Source organism: Juglans regia, chromosome 12 (genome assembly GCF_001411555.2).
Source record: "Juglans regia cultivar Chandler chromosome 12, Walnut 2.0, whole genome shotgun sequence".
Classification (NCBI taxonomy): Eukaryota; Viridiplantae; Streptophyta; class Magnoliopsida; order Fagales; family Juglandaceae; genus Juglans; species Juglans regia.
Genome location: NC_049912.1, coordinates 17411443 through 17433642, shown reverse-complemented (window position 1 = coordinate 17433642; position 22200 = coordinate 17411443). Strand labels below are relative to the sequence as shown.

Here is a 22200-nt window from a genome sequence, read left to right as displayed (position 1 = left end):
CTTAACACCCCACCTCGCCCCTACTTAAAAACTGTTTTAGTTGGATTTCAAATTAATTTCAATCTAGAGAGATCTCAAATTATTAATTTCAAATTAGAAGGAAAGCGGAACAATTTGAAGAGATCTCAACACACAAACTCCATCTCAAATGTGAGTCACAATGGTAAAACCCAAACTTCATTCTCAAATCTTAGTCCTAACTCCCATGAAAATCTGAGATGCTCTTCATCACCAACATCCCACATCCACATTTAAATTTTCAACTTGCAATCATTTTGCAAGAGCTACAAACAATAAATAAAAATAAATAAATAAATAAAAGCTCAAAACCCAGTTCATTCTTAAATTTGAGTTCTAACACATTATTGAGAGATGGTCTGAGCCTTATGGACAAGCTAGAAAAAATAAGGTAGCCCTTCATATAGTAATAATGAATACTTAAATATGACAAGAGACTACATTCTTTGTATTTCAAAATAGATTCTTCAAATTCTTATGAAAACCTAAAGGACAATACTGAGGTGAAATTATTCCAAAAGGACAATCTCTAATGCTCCATACATTTCTAAAGAAAGTTACTAAATAGACAAAAGGTTTAAGTAAAAATATTGTGAAATTTGAGTTATTTGGGACCCAACTAACAAAACCCTACATCTATAGAGTCTTAGCTGACTTGGGTTTTCATTTTCTTGCGAAACCAAACCAAACCTACAAACATCGTAAAGGATAAAAATGACTTCTTATAATTTTGCCTGATTTATGTTCTTTTCAGTCAACCAATGCACAATAAAGATAAATAAACTAGAACACTCCGCAACGAGTCACTAATAACAACGAGGAAAAGCAGAAAAAATTATAAGGCATCACAACCAATCTACATTTAACCATAGATGCAAACAAGAATACGTAGGTTCAAAAATGGACTGAAACGAAAGGGAAAATATTCCAAAAATGGATTGGAGTAGTGAGTGACCTAGGACCAAATTGAACTGAAAGCGAAATCCTCAAACATAGAGACTAGAGACTGGTGGGTCGCGTTAGGGTTAGGACTTCATTCTATAATGGGAAGGAGAAGGGGCATCTCTCTCAGTTGATGCTTTCGAGCAATCTAGGAGAAGAAGAAAGGAATTAGAAACACATCGTTTGGATTGTTGAAGGAGGGGTTCATGTGCCTGCATTCGTATTCAGCTCAAAACACACTGTTTTATTTAATCCAAACGATGCGCTTCGACTTCACGTAAGACGTCGTCTACGGGGCTTTCTTTCCGTATGCTTGCATTTAGTGTTTTTCTAAAACTAATTTAATGATTATTAGGAGTCAACGGTACATGCCATGTGAATATATACAGTAGCAATCAGTTTGGGCGGTGGGAAGTTGAGTCTTCGTTTGGACTCGAGCCCATGAGCTTTGGTCATATCATGTCAAGAAATTCTACCCCTAGGCCAGTCTAATATCACACACCACACGCCTGATAATCTGGAAAACTTAGTCCATTACAAAACGGTCTAATGTTTTTCTCCTCTCCCCCTCCCCCCGTGTTCCCTCTGCTCTCTCTCTCTCTCTCTCTCTCTCTCTCTCTCTCTCTCTCTCTCTCTCTCTCTCTCTCTCTCTCTCTCTCTCTCTCTCTCTCCCTCCCCCATCCTTCTGCCGAATCCCTCTCCCCCGTCGACACTCCTCGAGAAAAAGCCCTAAGAGTGAGAAATCCCCCTCGAAATCCATCCCTCCCTCCTCTGCCGAATCCCTCTCCCCCATTCTTTTGCCGAATCCCTCTCCCTCGTCAACACTCATTGAGAAAAGCTCTAAGAGATCTGAGAAATCTCTCTTGAAATCCATCCCTCACTCCCTCTCCCCCGTCGACACCCTCCCTCCCTCTGCCAAAATCTACTTCACGAAGTAGCCTTAACATTGGAGAAATCCTTGTGGGTGGTTGCGCATCCCTCTACGAAATCCCTCTCCCCCCGTGACGTTTGTTTGATCCAATAGATCTGAGTGATATGCTTTCTTGGCTGGGTTTTGATTTTTTATTATGATTATGATTTTCTGAGCTATGCATTATTTAGGAAGTAGTTAATTAGTTATGGATAATTACTAATTGCTTCTTATGATTGCTCCACTATATTTTGGGTATTATTTTCTCAAAATATCTTTATCATTATAAATTCATCATGAATTGGCATTGTTACTGTAAGCTGACCACCTATATGGGTCTTAATGCTTCATTACTCGATAGACATATGAACTGCTCACTCATTGTTAGTGTATGATGCTTGTTTCACTATATTGGGAGAACAGAGCCTTGTTAGGAAAACAGAGTTTTGGAATTTCTAACGTATCTTTCATTGGCATTTTGCATGTATTTATACACAATAAGAAGGAATAAAATAATCTTGTTTCTGTTACAATACTTGAGAGAAAGTAATAACTAATTTATCTATTGTGAGCTTCTAGAATACATTGTGTCTGCTGTTTGTACATTGTGATTTCCTTGCTGTTGATTGCCTTCAACTGGTGTAGTGTCGTGCATGCCCTCCTTGTGTTTATGAAAATGTACCATAGGTTCACTTATACTTGAGCATTGCTTTGTTATGTTGTTTGGTTCTTTTCAGTTAGATATATTAGTTTATCCGCGACACTTAAGCTAGATAGAAAGTATGGCCATGTCAAAATAGTTTCATTTTTTCTCCTAGCATTATAATGTCAATACTGATTTTGAAACATATGCATGTAAAAGCATTTGAGTATGTGGATCTTGATTGGCTTAGTAAAATAATCTTTTGGGTTGCAAAGAATGAATTAATCAGTTGCATATATTCTCAAAATTCATTTCCATTTCCCAACCTTACAATTGGAGGAACGTATAAGATACTGACCTAGTCCTCCAATAGATACCACTAATAATGTTGATGCCTGCACATAGACAAACCTTGTAATGAGTCTCACCATATCAATGCCCCAGGCTTTGTCAGCACCAACACCACAGTAATATGGTCCTTGTTGAGCAACAACTAAAACTTCATAGCACACGACTATGATTAATTTTAAAAAATAATCATTTATTTAATAATGAGGCAGAAAAGGGGACCATATTACTAGTTACCTTGGAAGTCTGTCTTTCCTCTCTACTTCTAGTTATTTGTGGTCTAAATGAACATTTTTGTATGAGGACCTTATTGATTGATCATTTTGATACCTATGGCATCGAATCAATCATCATGCATAGTTGATACATTTCAAATGGAATCACCAAACTATTGGTTTTGCCTGAAAGCATATCCTTTTGTCATATTTTTGTATTGCTTTTTAACTTGTCATATTTAACGTTTGAAATCCTGAAATTATATGCAAGGAGAAGCAAGATGCTAATTCTAGGCAGGAAAACCCAAACATGTCCAGCTTCAGAAAAAAAACTCAATCCTTCTATATCCTACGACTCAGTCATGTACAAACAAATAAATTACATTACTTTGTATTTGAGGAAAAACAAACATGTTCAGCTTCCAGATTCCAAAAAAAAAAAAAAAAAACTCAATCCTTCTATATAGAGCTATGATTCAGCCAGGTACAAACAAATAAATTACATTACTTGAGACTACCTTATAAAATCTACCATGTTCAATAAGAACTTAGCTATGTACAAAGAAACACAACTCAGAGTGGGTGTGAACCCAAAAAGCAAGCAGCTAACATGCATTTTACTGAAATGTTTTAGAGAGAGATATTTTTATAGAGAGAGAACTTGAGTTTGCTTTCTTTCGTCGATTGGAGTCCTCGGCGGCGCCAGACTGTGGCAAGGAGGGCGGAGGGGCGAAGCCGTGGAGAGAGAACGTGGGGAGGGAAAAAATTCGAATGAAATGAATTGGGAGTAAAAATAGTCAACGGAAGTGGGGGTAAACGTAAAACCGTGCGTTTTACTGAATGAAAAAAAAAAAAAAGGCCACATCATTAGGTGTGCAGTGTTGAACTGATGTCATATTACGAGACGAGTTTTGCTACATAACCTCTACCACACTCCACACTTTATATTTTTTTAATTTTTTTTAAATTTTAATATTTTTTAAAAATTTGTTGAGTTTATTTTTTTAAATTATTTCAAATTTTTTATTCATTATAAATATAATAAATATTTAATAAAAAAATAAAAAATAATGTGGAGTGTGGAATATTAGGAGCTTGTGAAGATTTTTTGTTACGAGATTAGGCTGGCCCGCCGCCCCCTTCGAGCATTGGCAATGGCCAGTCTAAAATTTGGCTAGAATCTTAATTTTTGACTATAATATCAATTTTTAATTAGGTGAGTCTACATTGGACTAGCCATTATAAAGTTAAAATAATAATATAATATAATATTTTTTATTTTTATTTATTTTTTGTAAATACAATTTATATATTTTTTAGATCTTTATGCTATGTAGAAATAATATGTCTACTCTATCAATCAGTAGAAATAATATGCATGTCATGCATGTTTTACCATTCAAAGAGAGAGAAAAGTGATGAAATAATTAAACTTTCCATTGTGAATAGTAGCTAGCCATATTTGAAAAGGAATTAAGATTTACTATTCATTAAGTCTTAAGTTTTGGACCATTGACTAGTCCAATATAGAGACTTTTTCTCATATCTAACTAAAATTTGAACTTATATTGACATTTGACTTGTCTATTGCCAATGCTCTTCTCCCCGCTTTTCAATTTGAAATCCGTCTTCTCGAAACAATTGCTGCGAATGCATGTACGATTAGGGCGGGAGTGAGCAAAATGGAAACAATTCCCTCTTCAGAAGAAACCCTCGACCTCCTCACCATCCGCAGGTCCTTCCCTCTCTCTCTCTTCGTATTTCGTATTAATTTCTCTGCATTTTCAAAGATTTATCTATATTTGCTTTGCGTTTTAGTCGAATAAGAGAGCTCGCAGACCTTCGCCTCAGTAATGGCGGCGAAGATGCTACGGAACTAACCCCTTCAGATTCAGAAGAATTACTCAAAGATTGTGCTCTCCATCTCGAGGTACTGCCGAAAGTACTCGTACAGTTTCGTCCGTTCCTTAGCAAAAAAGAAAATGCTTGAGTTGTTATTTATTTATTTATTTTTTTTGAAAATGACGGATATTCTTCAGAGCAGAGTGAAGCAAATTGTGTCAGAGTGCTCAGCCGTTGGTTCCTTAGACGTTGCAGATTTGGGTAAGTCTTTCTATACAATGTTCAAGTATAAGAGATTACTGCGCAATGTAAAGACTAAAACACTTAAAGAAAGAATGGTTTTAGTAGTTTATATGTTTTTATCTTCTTCTTTTTTTAAAGTTACTGCCTAGTGGTATTTGACGTTTAATTATCTTTATCATTCACTAATTAAAAAAAAAAAACTAATATGTGGAATTCGTTAGGTTGATATGTCCGGAATAAAGAGGATGTAGATACTATGTTTTGTAAGGGTTTACTTCAGCCCACAAAAGTGAATGATTTAGGTTAATCCAAGATTGCAAGCTTAAAGAGCAGTTGAATCAGATTGAGTGTATGGCTTTGTTGATGTCTCTATAAAAATAGGAAAAAAGATATAGAATCTTGCTTCATATATACATATATGCCTCTCAAATACAACCTGTGGTGGATCCCAGTAGACAAAGTCAAAGAAGCTGATTTTTTTTTTTTTTTTTTTTTTTGTGTATAGATGTGTACTTGGAACATCTGAAGGAGGAGCTTAACATGGTGGAGGCCGAAAGTGCCAAGATCTCCAATGAGATTGATGGTCTTGCTAGAACCAATTTGGAAAGTAAGAGCAGAATTGAATTGACTCTTTTACACAGGTGGGGTACACTACCCTGTATCCTGATTAAATTTGTTTTCTTCTGGTTTCAGATTCTAGTCGATTGGAGACAGATCTTCAAAGGTTGGAATGCGCTTTAGATTTTATCTCCACACAGGTCAGTACTTTATTATAAGAAATTTTTTAAAAATTTTAATTTAGACATTTTTGGTGGTAAGAAACAGTCATGCTTGGTCCATGATGTTAACATAAGGTATGTTCCTGGATGAGTGACATTTGAACAAGAACCAACCAACATCGTTTGGGGTTAAGGCTTTGTTAAGCTGATTTGAGTTGAATTTGTTGGGAATTCTTAAAATTGTTGATGATCACAGACACATAGCTTCTGCTTCTTTTATAAACTGCATTTTATCTTATCAAGAAAGTCTTTACTGATATTAACTATAAAAAAAAAAAGTAGAAAAGAAAGTGCTCACTGATGTTGATTTCAAATAGTGGGCCAAACTTCATCAACTAACACTTACCAATGTCATTGCATATGATTATTATTATAAATGTCTGGGGAATATATGCATTTTGAAAAACTAGTTAAATCCAGTCTATGATTATTTGTTTTTGTTGATGGGCATATATTTGCTGGAGCAATGTCATTGGATTTTTTGTAGGATTGCCAAATATCCCCATTTTAGTAATAACATTGACAATGTGATGAATCAATATCAATGGACATGCCAAAAATGTTGACTCTAGCCAGCCTATAATACTTGTATTAAGCTCTGCTATCTGAATTATGAGTTATAACGTCTCAATGGAAAATCCAAACCATATGACCTATACTCCAATATGACTAGTCAATGATACAATTAGAGTTCCATTGAAACCTTATAAAGAGTAAGAACTTCTCATTCCTAAGTAATGTGAGATCTTATTCACCACCTACCATTATCCTTATCATATGGGGTATCACAATCTCCCATCCCTTAAATTCCCGACGTCCTCATTGGGCCTGTTCGTTGTCGGTGGCACGACTCAAGTCCCTCATTTTTGGTTGGGATATGCTCTGATACCATTTATAACGCCCCAATAGAAGACTCAAACCACATGACCTATATTCCAAAAGGACTAGTCAATGATACAATTAGAATCCTATTGGAACCTTATAAAGAGCAAAAACTTCTCATTCCTAAACAATGTGGGATCTCATTCACCATCTACCCTTATTCTTATCATATGGGGTATCATATGAGTATCTTAGAAGCTTTATACGACTAAACAAGACTCCTTCGTGGGTGCCAATTTTTGTATAGGTGGCTGCGGTAGAGAATATTTTAACTTTGGATGATTTTAGAAAGCCGCAATAATGATGAATTGGTGTTGTTTGTGTAAGAAGAGTGGGGAAACTACTGATCATATGTTGGTTTTCTACAACATGGCTCTAGAGTATTACGAGCCTCGATTTATGCTTTTTTAGAATTTATGACTCCAATCTCCTCTGGTAGGTTGGGTATTAGAAATCTATGAATTTTTAATCGAGCATTACTTGGAAAATGGTTATGGAGATATAATCTGGAACCGGACGCCCTATGGAAGACAGTGATTGAGTGCAAATATGGAGACTTGTTGGATGGTAGGTGTACTAAAGAGGTGAGTGGGGCTTACGAAGTGGGAGTCTGGAAGCATATTAGATGAGGTTGGGGGGTTTTTACTTGAAACACAAGATTTGTTTTGGGTGAGGGCTCTAGGATTAAATTTTGGAGCAACTCATGGTGTGGAAGTGGTGCTCTAAAGGACCTATTCACTTCTATTTTCCTGGTTGCATGGGAAACAGCAACTTCAGTTGTTGATCTCATGGTGATATTGGGGGAGCAAGTTCAATGGAGCATCAATTTCAGTAGGGTGGCCCAAGATTGGGAAGTGGGCAGCTTTGAGGACTTTTATAGTCTATTGTATTCCACAAAACCGAGCAACCAGTTGATATGTTGTGGTGGATACCTGCAGGCAAAGGTACATTCTCGGTTCGCTCTTTCTATAAGTCTCTTACACACTCGATGAATAATTAGTTTCCATGGAGAAGGGTTTGACGACATAAGACGCCTCTCAAAGCGGTATTTTTCATGTGGACAACTTCTTTGGGTAAGATCCTGACAAGAGATAACTTGAGGAAACCCAGGGTGATCATAGTGGATTGGTGCTGCATGTGTAAGAAATCCAGTGAGACAGTGGATCATCTCTTACTAAACTGCAAGATGGCTAGAGTATTATGGAATGAAATGTTCAGCAGGTTAGACTTAGTTTGGGTCATGCCCACTATGCTGGATGCACTTTTGGCTAGTTGGACAGATTTACGAGGCATTCGACAAGTCAAAGTTGTGTGGAAAATGGTCCCTATCTGTATTCTATGGTGTCTATGGCAGGAGCGCAATGAACGGATGTTTGAAGACAATGAGTGCTCAATAGAGGAATTAAGAGCTTTTTTTTTTAGAACTTTATGTACATGGGCCATAGCTATTGACTTTCATGGCCTCAATTTGCATGACTTCCTTGTCTCTATAGATTCCACATAGATAGAGCGTACCTTTGTATATCTTCTTGTGTACTTGGGCTATGCCTATTATTATTTAATAAAATCGTTTACTTAATAAAAAAAAGAATTTATGAATTTTTGTTATTCTACTCTTGTTATTCTAGTTTTTTAGAATTTATGACTGATGGTTTCTCATCTTCCTGCTAAGTGGTTTCTTTCTATAATATACTTCTTGTGTCCTTAGGTTGCATCCCTTTGGGCGCATTCAATAAATTGACTAACTTATAATTTTTTTTGCCATTTGGTAGGGTCTGAAGAATGCTAAAGCAGTTCCTTGCTCTACATATGGAGAAGATCGATCAAATTTGATGAATAAGCATGTAGACAACAAATTGGAGGTTTTACTTATTATATAATTTTTTTATACAGCTTGCTTTCTAGGAATTTTATTGATTTAGGTTTGTCTCTTTTAGTTGAGAGTATGCGATCCAATTTACAAGAATTTCAAACTTCTTGGTTTCTATATGATGTGTAATGCCATTTCAATTTGATGTATCTTTTGTTAATCTTTGTGTATGCAATACAGTCAAAGTGTTTATGTTCATACACTAAACAATGGAGCATGTGCTTATCCTATATTATATTCACTAATTATAATGCTTTGTACTTACAAATGCATTTAAATTTAAGCTATTGACCTTGTGATTGTTTATATTGTATAAAGAAAATTTCCATTTACCTTGTAGCTTTTGGAACTTGAAGATCAGATTGAAAGGAAGAAAGCAGATTTGAAGTCTTTGCAGGATCTTGATCATATGTACAGATGGTAATTCAGCCACTGTGATTTACATTTTACTCATTTGTGTTTTGTCTTGCGCTTATGCCTGGTATATGTTTGTTCTGTCAATTGTTTTAGGTTTGATGCCACAGAACAGATTGAGGATTTGATGACATGTCTAAAAGTCATTGCATTCACTGAAAACTGCATTAGAATTTCATTGCGGACATACATCCCAAAATTGGAAGGCTTGTACCAACAGAAGATTGAAGACTGCATTGAACCATCTGAAGTGAATCATGAGTTGTTAGTAGAGGTTATGGAGGGGACTATGGAGCTAAAGAGTGTTGAGGTATTGAGATATGAATTAATTCCATGATTTCTTCACGAGTATATTTGCCCATTAGAATAAAGAATTAGATAATATGCTATAGTGTTTAATACTTTGCATCAATTACAATTATTTAGCAAATGGTATGTGATGAGCCAAGAGTTTGTTACTAAAATCTCGGTGAAGCAACCAGCATTCCCAACAAGAAGCCCCAAGCATGAATTAAAAAAAAAAAAAGTCAGATAACCATGAAAAAAATCTTGATGTCAATATTCTTAATAATCAAAACCTAAATATGGGGGTGTTACCATAAATGGCTTAAGTTATTAGGGAAATTTTTGCTTCAAATACTTAAATATACAAATGGTAAAAATTTACCTATATTAATAATAATTAACGTGTCTTGAAAATAAAATTCACATATTGGCAACCTTACAGCTGAATAGATTAAACTCGTAAACTCTAAGCAAATACCATTTGATCATAAATGGGTAAAAGTTTAGACATACTAAAATATCAAAAATTAGAATGAATTTTTTATTTTTTTGAAATAATTAAAGCATATAAAACAAAAAACAAAAAGTAATCTAAAATTAAAAAATGAACTAAATTTGATAAAGCCTTACAAATAGGCTGTGTGCTGCCACCCAGCAGTGAGCTGCAGATTGGACTGCAGCCACCCTTTGGTTGGTGGTGGGGTAGTCTTCGACCCTCCTTGTGGAGGTTGACGGGGACCGGGATCCATCTGGGAGGTTATTGTGCATTTTTAGAAGTAAAAACAATTATTAAGCGCAAGAAGTGGAACCTTGGCACACAAGAACTATACAAGAAACAGTGTGCAATCATGATCAAGATATCTTAAAAGAGTACCCAAGTCTTCAAAATTATAAACACCAATGACGACATTGATGGACACCTCTAGAATAGTAACTTAAGAAAATGTTGTTTTAAGTCAATAGCGACTTAAGAAAATGTTGTTTTAAAGTCAAACTCATTTTCTTGCAACCCTTTTAACTTCAATCATTTTGTTCCCTCAAAATGCACTACACTAAACAAGAAAGGATCACATTCCAAACAGCATCAAGATCATTGGACAAAACCTTCTTTTGCACACGCCAGAAGCTCCGCTCTTTGTCTTAAGGATGATTGTTTATTTTTTATTTTTAGTTTTTAAATGTTGATTGTGCATTATTGACGCGTGTCATCACACTAAGTGACTCATCATCAATTTTCTGCTAATAATAGCAAAGGTGGACAAAGGGACCAATTTGTTATGGGATGATTAGCCCAAGGATTAGTTAAGATTTGTCTTCCTTTTAATTTGCTCTTCGGGTACTATTCTATGCATCATTAGTCTAATCCTTTGTAGGAACTTCACATAATAACGAACTTACAAAATGAATTGAATTGATTCAATTCAGAGTGGGCTGGCCGGCCGGGGGAACTAGGTAAATAGGCCTGTTTCTGGCTGGCTCTGTACCGAAAAGACCCAATGGAGTAATCCCTTATCTCAGATTGGAGAACTTGCTAGTAGTCTAGTAGATAACTATTTTGTTGTATTAGAAATTCTTGTCAGTTCACATGCCTGCAAGCATGCACAATCTAAATGCTTGAATATGTAATTTTGTTTATATGGTTACATCGAATTGGGCTTAAGTTTCTCAACTGGGACAGATTTGTAATTGGGCCCCAATGACATGAATTTACCCATTTTTAAACCACTTGTTGGCCAAGCAAACTCGACCAAAACAACAAATGGTTAAAGTATAATTAACCCCTTTTTTTCGTATTAAGGGAAAAACATGTCACTAGCTCTTATTGGGGTCTCCTTTGGGAGCTAGTTCATGTTTGGTCCATATCTTTTTAGAACAAGAGACGGTTCACCTGCTTTTGGTAAAAGAATTTAGTTTGCACTCTGCCTTGAAATCTTGTTTCATTCAGTCCCATGGAGTTCAATTATGTTGTTTGAAATACTACAATGTTTGTTGAGAAAAAATATATACTAGTGTTATCTTGAGGTTTTTGATGGCGCAACATCACTAGGTTTTGTGTTGAGTGAGATCATGGTGAATATATAGAGATTTATTATTTGTTACTTGCTGATGATATCATCATCTTTTGCAATGTTATTCTGAAGTAACATTGGAATCATTATAAAGGCCAAGACCTTCACCCTCTATGGTGATGGAGGATTTCATTTCTCACTCATAGATGTGGGGTGGTTACATATTGTGTGCAAGGTGGAGAATGAGTTGTCATCTTTTAGTTCTTTGTTTAGTGGTAAGAAAGCTTAGGTCACTAGCCTTTTCTTCTTTTAAGTTTATATGGGTAAAACTAATGGGTTAGATGGGTAATACTAATGATGGTTATGGATTTGCCAGAATTTTGAGGGGATTGAACCTATATTGATTTAGCTTAAATCTTTATTTGAGAAACTTGGACAATTGGATTTGTTCATCCATTTCTTTCATAGACATTGGCTAATTCTTTGGATTAGTATACTTCATGGATACTCGAGCATTATTCTCTTCTTTAAATGATAATTACCCGTATGTGGTATGAACTGCTTCTGCATTAAAAATTTTGTAATCCAAGACATTAGAATTTGTGTTGAGTTGACAGAAAACTTGGTTTTCTTTGGGATTCTAATAGCCATTAAACATTGTATTTACATGGTCATTTGTTACTTGTGGTTTTATATTCCTCTCAATCTAGTTACATGTGAGACCAATCTGTTACACATTGGTGTTTGTCACTATATACAGATATTATATAATATGATATAATATAAAATTTTGGAATTTGAATTAAGTCTGAGTGACTCTTATGCTTCAAAGTATACAGATTGTCTTGTGTTGCAAAGGTTAAAATCCGAAATGATCAGTTTTACCTTTACCAAATTTGTCTACTACCCGTTGAAGTGTGTAATTCTAGATTGCTATCTAACTTGCACGTGTATCAAGTGCCGTAGTAGACTACCAAGCTCATTGTGTTATAAGTCTAATGAGTCATCAGGTTTAGGAATGAAAGCAGTGTTAATGTATGCATTGTTTTTAATATGCTGCTGTCTTAATGGTTGCTGCGCAATATTAACTTGATTTGTAGAGTCTCATCGGCGAGAGGATATCGAGGTTGGGGAATTGCTAGACGACCTTGACACTGGGGTTGTTTTTGACGGGGAGATCAGGGAGCCCTCAATGCAGCCCAGCTTCCTGGTGGAGGAGGTACCCACGACGGAGCTTGTCCCATGGTTGGGTGACCAGTTCCTTTCGAGTGGAAAGGTCGTGGGTGGCTTGGGGAGCACAACAGAGGTGCTGTCTGGGGAGTTGCGGTCGGCCTGCTCTTCAGGGGATGTGATGTAAGTTGGCTTAGAGAAGGGCGCTGTTATAGGTGACGGAGATATAGGGGTTAGGGGTGATAAACGGTCCGGTTGGACCGAACGGACCGATTGTTTCGGTCCGGACCGAGACTGAGACCGGTCGGTCTCGATCCACATTTTAGAGGACCGAAAAGTTTCGGTCTGGTCCATGGTCCAGCGTTTTTCCGAACCGGACCGGACCGGACTGGACCGAATGAAAAAAAAAAAAAAATTTATATATAATAATTGTACAATTAACAATATAAAATTTTAAATATGTTATTAATATTCGTTAATATTCTATAACTTAACAATATTTTATATATATCTTCATTTAATATATCACTATTAACAATTTAAAGTTTTAAATATGTTATTAACACTTGTTAATATTCTATGAATTAACTAATATATAATATCAATTAGTTAATTATATAGTAATTATAAAATTAATAATATAATTTTCATTATCATTGACCATATAAAATATTTTTTTATTGAGTTTGTTATATAATCTACATTAATAAGTCACTTAATTTAATTTAGTATTTTAAATAATTTTTTTTATTAATTATTTAAAAAAATAAAACAAGAAAAAAAAAGTAGGCCAGACCGATAGCTATCGATCCGATCCGGTCCGGTCCCTTTAGGTGTTCGGTCTGGAAAAATGATGGACCGAAAATATTCGGTCTATTGCCGGACCGGACCAGACCATTTGCACCCCTAACAGGGGTTGCACAGTTAGATTGTTTTTCAGATGGCTTTCAAATGGTGGTTTGTGAGAAAGGAGGCGATACAAATGAGCTGGGTAGTCCTACCCCACTAAGTACTATTTCACCAGTTCCCAAATCTTCGGATTGGGTGTTGAAAAAGGTGGCGGAGTTACAGGGGTGTGTGGGGATTTTTTGTGAAGGCTTTGAAGAGCAATTTAAGGCCCTTTTAGTTGCTATAGAAGTAGGTAGACCAACGGTGCTGAAGTCAGCAGTCAAAAAAGATAGAGAGCTGAAAAGATTGATTTGTTCTATTAATTATGATAACAAGGAGAGTAGTAGGGGGAGGGAAAGGTTGAAGGGGCGGGGGAGTTGTTTATCTTATGAAGCCTAGAATCTTATCGTGGAATGTTAGGGGGATCAATGATGTTAACAAGCGACTTCGCATTAGATCCCTCTTCCGTAGTTGGAAAGCTGATATTATTTGTCCTCAAGAGACTAAGCTGTGCTATGTTGACAAAAATATTATTCGAAGCCTATGGGGATGTTCTTATGTGGGGTGGAGTTATTTAGCTTCTTTGGGCGCTTCAGGAGGGGTGTTGTTGATGTGACATATGAGAATGGTGGAGTTAGTAGAGGACTGTATTGGGAATTATTCGGTGGCTGGGTCTTTCAAGAATATTGAGGATGGGTGGAGGTGGGCTCTTGCGGGTGTGTATGGTCCTAATGCAGTTCGAGAAAAGAGCTCTTTGTGGGAGGAATTGGCGGGTATGCATTATTTATGGGATTTACCTTGGGTTGTGTGAGGGGACTTTAATGTTGTACGTTTCCTGTGTGAGAGGGAGGGGCTACTTATTTGACAAGGTCAATGGAAGACTTCTCGGAGCTGATTTTCGATCTTAACTTGATTGACCTTCCTTTGATTAGGGGGTTTTTCACGTGGTCGAATAGTAGAAGGGGGGTCAAGGTTGGACATATTTCTAGTTTCTACTTCTTGGGAGACATTATCAAGACCTAAGCCAGAAGAGATTGCCATGAGTATGCTCTGATCACTTTCCCATCTTATTAGATTGTGGGGGCATTCATGGAGGTAGGCGTTACTTCAAATTTGAGAATATGTGGTTACAAAACGGCTGGTTTTGTGGAGAGGGTGAGGGATTGGTGGGCTTCCTATTCCTTTCACGGTACCCTCAGTTTTATTGTGGCTGGTAAACTCTAGAGCCCTTAAGCTGGACCTAAAGAAGTGGAACATTGAGGTTTTTAGTCACATGAATGAGCAAAAAAGTCTTCTTTGGAATGAGCTGCATTCTCTAGAAGTTGGGGAGGTCACCGAGGAGTCCTTGTTGAGAAAGATTGAGGTGGTGTCTGAGTTAGAAAAGGTTTTGTTGATGAAAGAAATTTCTTGGAGACAAAAATCAAGGATGACATGGTTGAAGGAGAGCGACAAATGTACTAAGTTCTTCCACAAAATGACAAATTCCACAGGCGCAATAATGCGATTGAGGTGATCCAATCAAGTAACACGGTGCACCAATCCCCGGAGGTTATATAAGACCATATCGTGAATTATTATGAAGATCTTCTCAAAGAGACTACAGTGTGGCGTCCTAAATTGGATGGGCTGTTTTTTGATCAGCTGGATGTTAGTGCAGCAAATTGGCTGGAGAGACCATTTGAGGAAGCCCAAGTGTAGCAGGTGGTGAGTGGTATGTACAAAGATAAAGCCTCGGGCCCTGATGGATTTCCTTTGGCCTTCTTTCAAGAGTGTTGGGACATAGTGAAGGATGACGTGATGCGGGTTTTCATGAGTTTCATCTTTGTCACAAGTTTGAGAAGTCCCCTAATGCTAACTTCATTGCCTTTATCCAGAAGATAGCGGGGGCCATTGAGTTGAAAGATTTCTGTCCTATTAGTTTGGTAGGCGGGATTTATAAATCATTTTAAAGGTGTTAGCAAATCGTATGAGCTTGGTGATGGAAAAAATTATTTTCAAATCTCAAAACGCTTTTGTAAGGGGTAGGCAAATTTTGGATTTAGTTTTAATAGCAAATGAGTGTTTGGAGTCTGGACAGCCGGTTGAGAGATGGCATTCCGGGAGTTTTTTGCAAGTTGGATATGGAAAAGGCCTATGACTACGTGTATTGGGATTTTTTGCTATATATGTTGAGAAGATGTGGCTTCGAGGATAGGTGGTGTGGATGGATCAAACATTGTGTTTTAACCGCTCTGTTTTTTGTTTTAGTTAATGGCCAACCTTGTGGATTTTTTCAGAGTTCGAGGGGTTTGAGACAAGGAGACCCGTTATCTCCTTTCCTCTTTGTTGTAGTAATGGAGGCCCTGAGTCCCATGGTGGAGGCTGCTGTTTGGGGGGGGGGGGGGGGTTTCTTGCTTGTTTTTCAATGGGTAACGTTAATGAGGCTTTATCCATCTCCCATTTATTATTTGTGGATGATACTCTAATTTTCTGTGATGCTGAAAGGGGACAGATTCAAGTTTTAAGGGTTGTTCTATTGTGTTTTGAAGCTGCTTCGAGACTTAGGGTGAACTTGGGCAAGTCAGAATTGGTCCCGGTAGGGGAGGTGGCGAATATCAACCTTTTAGCCGAGTTGTTGGGATGCAAAGTGGCTGCTCTTCCTATGAAATACCTCAGACTCCCTTTGGGAGCCTCTTTTAAAGCAAAAAATATTTGGGATGGTTTCGTGGAGAGGGTAGAGATAAGTTTGTCGGGATGGAAGCAACTCTATCTTTCAAAAGGAGGGAGAGTAACTCATCAAAAGTACAATTTCTTATCTTCCCACGTACTTTCTTTCCTTATTTCCTTTACTGGTGGGGGTGGCTAATCGGATTGAAAAATTATTTAGAGCCTTTTTGTGGGGTGGCATGGGTGAGGAAAATAAATTTCATCTTGTGAATTGGCAAAAAGTGTGCAGTCTGATGGAGTTGGGAGGTTTGGGGGTGTGTAACTTGATCACTTTTAATAAAGCTCTATTAGAAAAGTGGTTGTGGAGATTCCAATTAGAAGGGACTTTGTTGTGGAGAATGGTTGTGGGTCGGAAGTTTGGTTGTGATTTTTGGGGGGGTGTTGGTGTTTCAAGGAGGGTAGTGGGTCTTATGGTGTGAGTCTTTGGAAATTTATTAGAAAGGGGTGGAAGGTGTTTGCAACACACATCAATTTTGAGGTTGGAGAGGGCACACGAATTAGGGTCTGGTTTGATGAATGGTGTGGTTAGAGAGCTCTATTTTCTGTTTTTCTAGGTGTTTTCAGATTGGCTGGAAATCAGCAGGCTGCTGTCTCAGATGTGCTATGTCAAGCCAATGGTACGGTGCATTGGAATATGATCTTTTCTAGAAATGCGCAGGATTGGGAAGTTGAGAAAATTATAGGTTTTTTCAGTTTGCTTTATTCCAAGAGGATACGAGGTAATGGGAGCGATAGAATGTTGTGGAAACCTTCGGGGAGTAAAAAATTTTCTGTTAAATCTTTCTACAAGGCGTTGGCACAGTATCAGCCCATTGTGTTTCCATGGAAGGGTATTTGGAGAGTTCCTGTCTCTCAAAGTTGTTTTTTTTTTTTACTTGGACAACAACTTTAGGAAAGATTTTGATGGTTGACAATTTAAGGAAACAGGGGATGATCGTAATGGAGTAGTGTTATATATGTAAGAACAATGGTGAATCGATTGACCACCTTTTTCTACATTGCGAGGTGGTAAGGGAGTTATGGGATGGCATATTTAGTATAACCGGGTTGACATGGGTTATGCCCAAGAGTGTGGTGGAGCTCCTAGCATGTTGGAATAGGCATCATCATAGCCCTCAACTGGCTGCGACATGGAGGATGGCTCCTTTGTGCTTATTGTGGTGTATATGGATGGAAAGAAATGAGAGGTGCTTCAACAACAAGGAGAGAGCTATGGCCTATGGCGGGAATTATGGATTTTTTTTGTACTTTCTTTGGTTCAATGGCTTTCTGCTATAGTTTTAAAGGGAGGGAATGTTCATGAGTTTTTGCTATCTTTTCAGCTTTCTAGAGTGTAACTAGGTGTCTCTTTTGTATACTTCCTGTGTACATGGGCTTTGCCTAACTTTGTTTGATCAATGAAATTTCTTACTTATAAAAAAAAAAAAAAAAATATTAACTTGATTTGTTTGTTATAAGAGTTCCCCTCAGTGGGCCATGATTTCAAGTGTGGGTTCTCAAAATTTGTTTATGTTATACCTATTATTGTTGGAAATAAGTTGTTGCCTCATCAAGTTCTTTGGGTGGTGAATTAATGCTCTTGTTATTGTTATCCAGATATTTCCGAACGATGTATATATAACTGACATTCTTGATGCCGCAAAGTCTCTCAGGTCTGTACCCTTTTAAGTTTTATATATAACTGATATTTCCCTTTTAAGTTTTAAACTTCTATTGTCTCAGGCTAACATTTATTTTTACTGATTTTTTTCCCTTTTTTTCCAAATTTTGGGAGAACTAGGAATAACTTGAATGCATTTATCACAGGGAAGTACCATTTGTTACCTCTTTTCTCGAAAGTTATATAGAATATCGAATTATAATCCTTGTTAGGCTGAATGAAAACATTACAGTAAATGCCAAGGACAATTTGTTGAATAGCTAGACCTTAAGTTGAACTTAAATGTAATGCATTATTGGTGAATTCTATCAAGCTGGTACACCGATAACTGAGGGTGGTGACACTTAATGCAGTGAAGGTAAAATACCCCTCATGTATAGGTCAGAACTTTATATGGAGTGCTCCAAGTGAAGAACCCCAACTCCTGATCCTATGTGACTGGCCAAGGCCCCACAGTATTTTAGAAAGTCTGCATTGGAGCTCGTCATTCACTAGAAACTATGTCACCAAATTTCCTTGGAAAAACCTATTGAGTTATATGTGAAATGTAGAGTTTGGTTCATTAGAGTAGGGTTTTGAGGAGTGAGACATTATAACTTCTTGTGTACAGCCTACATTCATAAATGACCTTTTGTTTTTTGGAAATCTGAAGTGAATGCACAACTTACTACTTCTGATCTAATTAAGTTCTACAAATACAAAATTAGCCAAATATCATTTCTTTGATGCATACGTATTTTGTGGAGAAGATGAGAACCTCCTTCCAAGAGTTTGAATGTATAATTAAGGATTCTTTTTTACTTCTGCAGAAATGTCATTAAGAATATTTAAAGCCATATTGAATGGCATGGTACGTGTAATGGAAATATTCTGCCTCTCCATCTATCTAGGCTAACATGTTCGGTACATTGGAAATACATGTAATGAAAAACCAATCAGCATATTACCTGATTTGATTCATGAAATATACTGTGCAGTAAGTCTTCATTGCAGTGGTTTATAACAAGAATACAAGATAGAATTGTCCTCTGCAATCTGAGGCGACTTGTTGTAGAGACTGCAAACAAATCAAGGTAAGTTTGTTACCTTTCACAAGTCCTTGTTTTGATGTTCTGACATGTTGTCATTAGCGAAAAAAAAAGACTAAATTTATTTGATCAATTTCCAATATGCTATATGACCTTGTCATTTATAATTTTTACACCAGCATAGTTTCTATTGCAGACACTCGTTTGATTACTTGGATAAAGATGAGATTATAGTAGCTCATATGATTGGGGGAGTTGATGCGTTGATAAAGATTGCTCAAGGCTGGCCAGCATTGAGTTCTCCATTGAAGCTGATATCTCTCAAGGGCTCAGAAAATTCGAAGGACCTTTCTTTAACTTTTCTATGCAAAGTTGAGGTGAGTATTATTTCTTCTTTGTCTTGTATTTGTTTTCCGCATTGTTTTTTCTTGGTTCACTTCATAGTTTTTGGAGTAAAGGGTCTCATTGTTTCAAATTTACACATCTTAAAAGAAATATTCCCTTGACTACTTTTCTGTCCATTTATACATTTGTAGAGCAGAATAAAGTAAGGCACTCCATGAATCTCTTAGAAGATTAATTGAGTGCCTTACTTGGGCTATGCCTATTTATATCTTCAATAAAATCCTTGTTACCAATAAAAAACAAAATGCACAAAATGTGTATATGCACGTGGATTCCTACAAATTATTATTATTATTATTTTAAAGAAAGGAAGGACGACACCACCACATATTATTAAAAAACCTTCACTCAGGCGGATGAATCACCATAAATACATCAATAAAAGTCTCCCAAAAAATTTCCAACAAACATCCAAAGACTCCTAACGTCTAACAGGTAAACCCACTCTATCCGTACGTATAAGACCCTTCAGTCTACCCAAACCAATCTCCTCTTCAACAAAATCCCAAGTCGCGCCACTCGCCCCATGTCCCCCAAAAGATTCCTACAAGTTATTTGCATTCAAAATTTTGAATGATTTTGAAGGGTTTTTGAGGCTTTTCTTATATTGATCAGGAAGGGAATCTGGTTTTCTTCATGTTCTATGTTAAAATAAGGCTACTTTCACAAGGTTTATTTCACATTGTGATGTGACAAGAACTGTGGAGATGATACATTTGTAAATGGTGAAAGAAACCTTCCCCAGATTGCATTATCCAGTCTGTTTTACCCATGAATCCGATTGATTATTTCCACTTAATTGATTATTTCTTAACTCTTTTATTGGATGCATAATTTCATCTTAGGAAGTGGTGAACTCCTTGGATATACATATACGGCAGAATTTATTGAGCTTTTACGATGCTGTTGAAAAAGTGCTGGTGGAACAAATGAGATTAGCTCTCCATTCCGACGACGCTTCAAAGAAATGACTGGCAATGACTCCTGAATATCAATTTGCTATTTGGTAATGTTAAAATAATACCCAGCTCAAGTTTTATGATGTGCGTATTACTATTAATTCTCTTTTTCTTATTATTTGCTGTGATTTTTATCATCATGAAGGTTAGACAAGGATTTTTTTTTAACGAATTGTACGAGTTTCGCAACTGTTATTTCCAATCCTTATTTTGGATACTATGCTGTGACCTATTTAATCTTTAGGATTCAAAAACAATATGATACGTAATGGAAGGGACGTGTCTATGATCTTTGCGTCAAGCCCAAAAATCAGAATTCAAGCAATAGATTCTATACTACTTACTGTAGACTCAATATTTTTTTAATAGGCAAGATAAGAAATATATTGATAATATAACATGAGTATACAAAATAAAAGGGACGTTAATTGACTGAGGCAGGTGAATCAAGATCTCTATGGGGTAATCTTGTTTATGAGGTGAAGAATGTGACGAAGATGTTCCCGAAATGTTCTATTCAACGGACGGATGGCTAATGAAGCAGCTCACACTTTGGCAAAGTATGCCCTATATCTAGATGACTTGGTAATTTGGTGGGGTTTATTCCCAGAGTGTATTTCACAAATTATTTGGTTTGAAACTTTGATGTAGTTGTTGTTCATGAATAAAAGTTTTATCTTCCTATCAAAAAGAAAAAAAAAAAAAAAAAAAAAAAAAACTAAAAGGTCTTGGAAGGGGACTATCAAGATCTGTATTAGGGAGGTTTTGATTCAAAACTTATCTTAATTTATTTCATTTCATCTTATTTAATCATTATAATTTTTATAAACTTTTATATAAAATAAAATAAACAATTCAACTATTACAAATCTCAAAATAAGAATAATATTAAAAAATAATATTTTATTTAATTTTCATTTCATCTTATCTCAGTATCCAAACCTCCCTAATAATCTCTTGATTCAAGATCTAAGAGAAGTAATTATTACGTATGCTTGGAGTACCAAAAAGAGGTATTCTCATTTTATCTTAAAATATTATGTCAATTTAAATCAGTACTTAATAAATAATTTTAATTACATGAAATCTTATGATAAAATGAGAGTACCATATCATCTGTATTTTGGAATATCTAATATCTTTTTTTATTTTTTTTTTATTTTTCAAGAAAATGGCTATTATGATTGTGGTCCTCTGCACAATCTTGATAAGACGTAAGGAAGATAATCCATTAGCATTTGGGGTCCTCTGCACAATCTTGATAAGTGAAAATTGTGGATATGAAATCAAATCGGCTGCAAATTACTGATTGTCCACAAATTTACCACAAAGCTAGGTGGCTATTATATCAAACCACTTGGGAACCCTTCCAATATATTAAAAAACTATTTTATTGTTGTAAGAATCTAAGAATATTAAATTATTTTATTATATTTCTCTTAAATTAAACCATCCATACAAGTTTTTTTCTTTCTCCTTTTCCTCAAGGAAAGATTCAGTTGGAATTTGATCTTATTTTAAGGAAGAATCTATCACCATATTAGAATTTTGATTTGTGTATGAAGTAGTTTGTTGTGAATTATAAATGCCACAGAGAGAATTTCTTGTTAAAAAAATCAACCATATGTGCAAACTTTCCTGTTTTCTTGAACATTTCTGTATAAAAACGAATGGGAAAAATGGAAAGATCAATAAGGTCGGTCTATAAGTAGTTTGCTTGAAGCAAATATATAAATAAGAAACCCTAAAAGAGACTGGTTTCTCTATCATTATATTAACACTGACGTTATTTTCAAGTTCAAACTACTAGAGCGTTTTGGATGGTTTATCTAAATCTTTGTATAAAATAACTGCCAAAAAGCCACTTTTATCTATTTTGACAAGAATGCGGTTACACATCAGCCGCACTCTCTGCACACCGTAATATTTTTTTTTTCTTTTTTTTTTAAACTCAACAACACTTGGTGTGTTGAGGCTTAGGCTG

General features: G+C 36.1%; 1 protein-coding gene across 2 annotated transcripts; it reads left to right on the top strand.

The window, feature by feature from the left end:
- Positions 1 to 4661: 4661 nt before the first annotated feature.
- Positions 4662 to 20853, top strand: LOC108982648. 2 transcript variants are annotated; one of them, XM_035683577.1, is made up of 13 exons: positions 4662 to 4811; positions 4895 to 5006; positions 5116 to 5179; positions 5667 to 5768; positions 5855 to 5919; positions 8595 to 8684; positions 9033 to 9112; positions 9203 to 9416; positions 17761 to 17816; positions 18802 to 18897; positions 19049 to 19229; positions 20103 to 20263; positions 20658 to 20853. In XM_035683577.1, the coding sequence occupies exons 1-12, from the start codon at positions 4759 to 4761 to the stop codon at positions 20226 to 20228; spliced, it is 1239 nt and encodes a 412-aa protein (XP_035539470.1). In that variant the 5' UTR covers positions 4662 to 4758; the 3' UTR covers positions 20229 to 20263; positions 20658 to 20853. The 2 variants fall into 2 exon arrangements, with proteins under 2 accessions (XP_035539470.1, XP_018809629.1); XM_018954084.2 differs by lacking the exon at positions 20658 to 20853 and having other exon boundaries at positions 20103 to 20526.
- The last annotated feature ends 1347 nt before the right edge of the window (positions 20854 to 22200 follow it).

What these genes read in the sequence shown, in the direction of transcription:
- LOC108982648 (XM_035683577.1), top strand. Translation starts at nt 4,759, where the DNA reads ATGGAAACAATTCCCTCTTCAGAAGAAACCCTCGACCTCCTCACCATC. An exon ending in GACCTCCTCACCATCCGCAG is followed by an intron (nt 4,812 to 4,894) that starts GTCCTTCCCTCT and finishes TTTGCGTTTTAG; the next exon opens with TCGAATAAGAGAGCTCGCAG. An exon ending in CTTTTCTATGCAAAGTTGAG is followed by an intron (nt 19,230 to 20,102) that starts GTGAGTATTATT and finishes ATTTCATCTTAG; the next exon opens with GAAGTGGTGAACTCCTTGGA.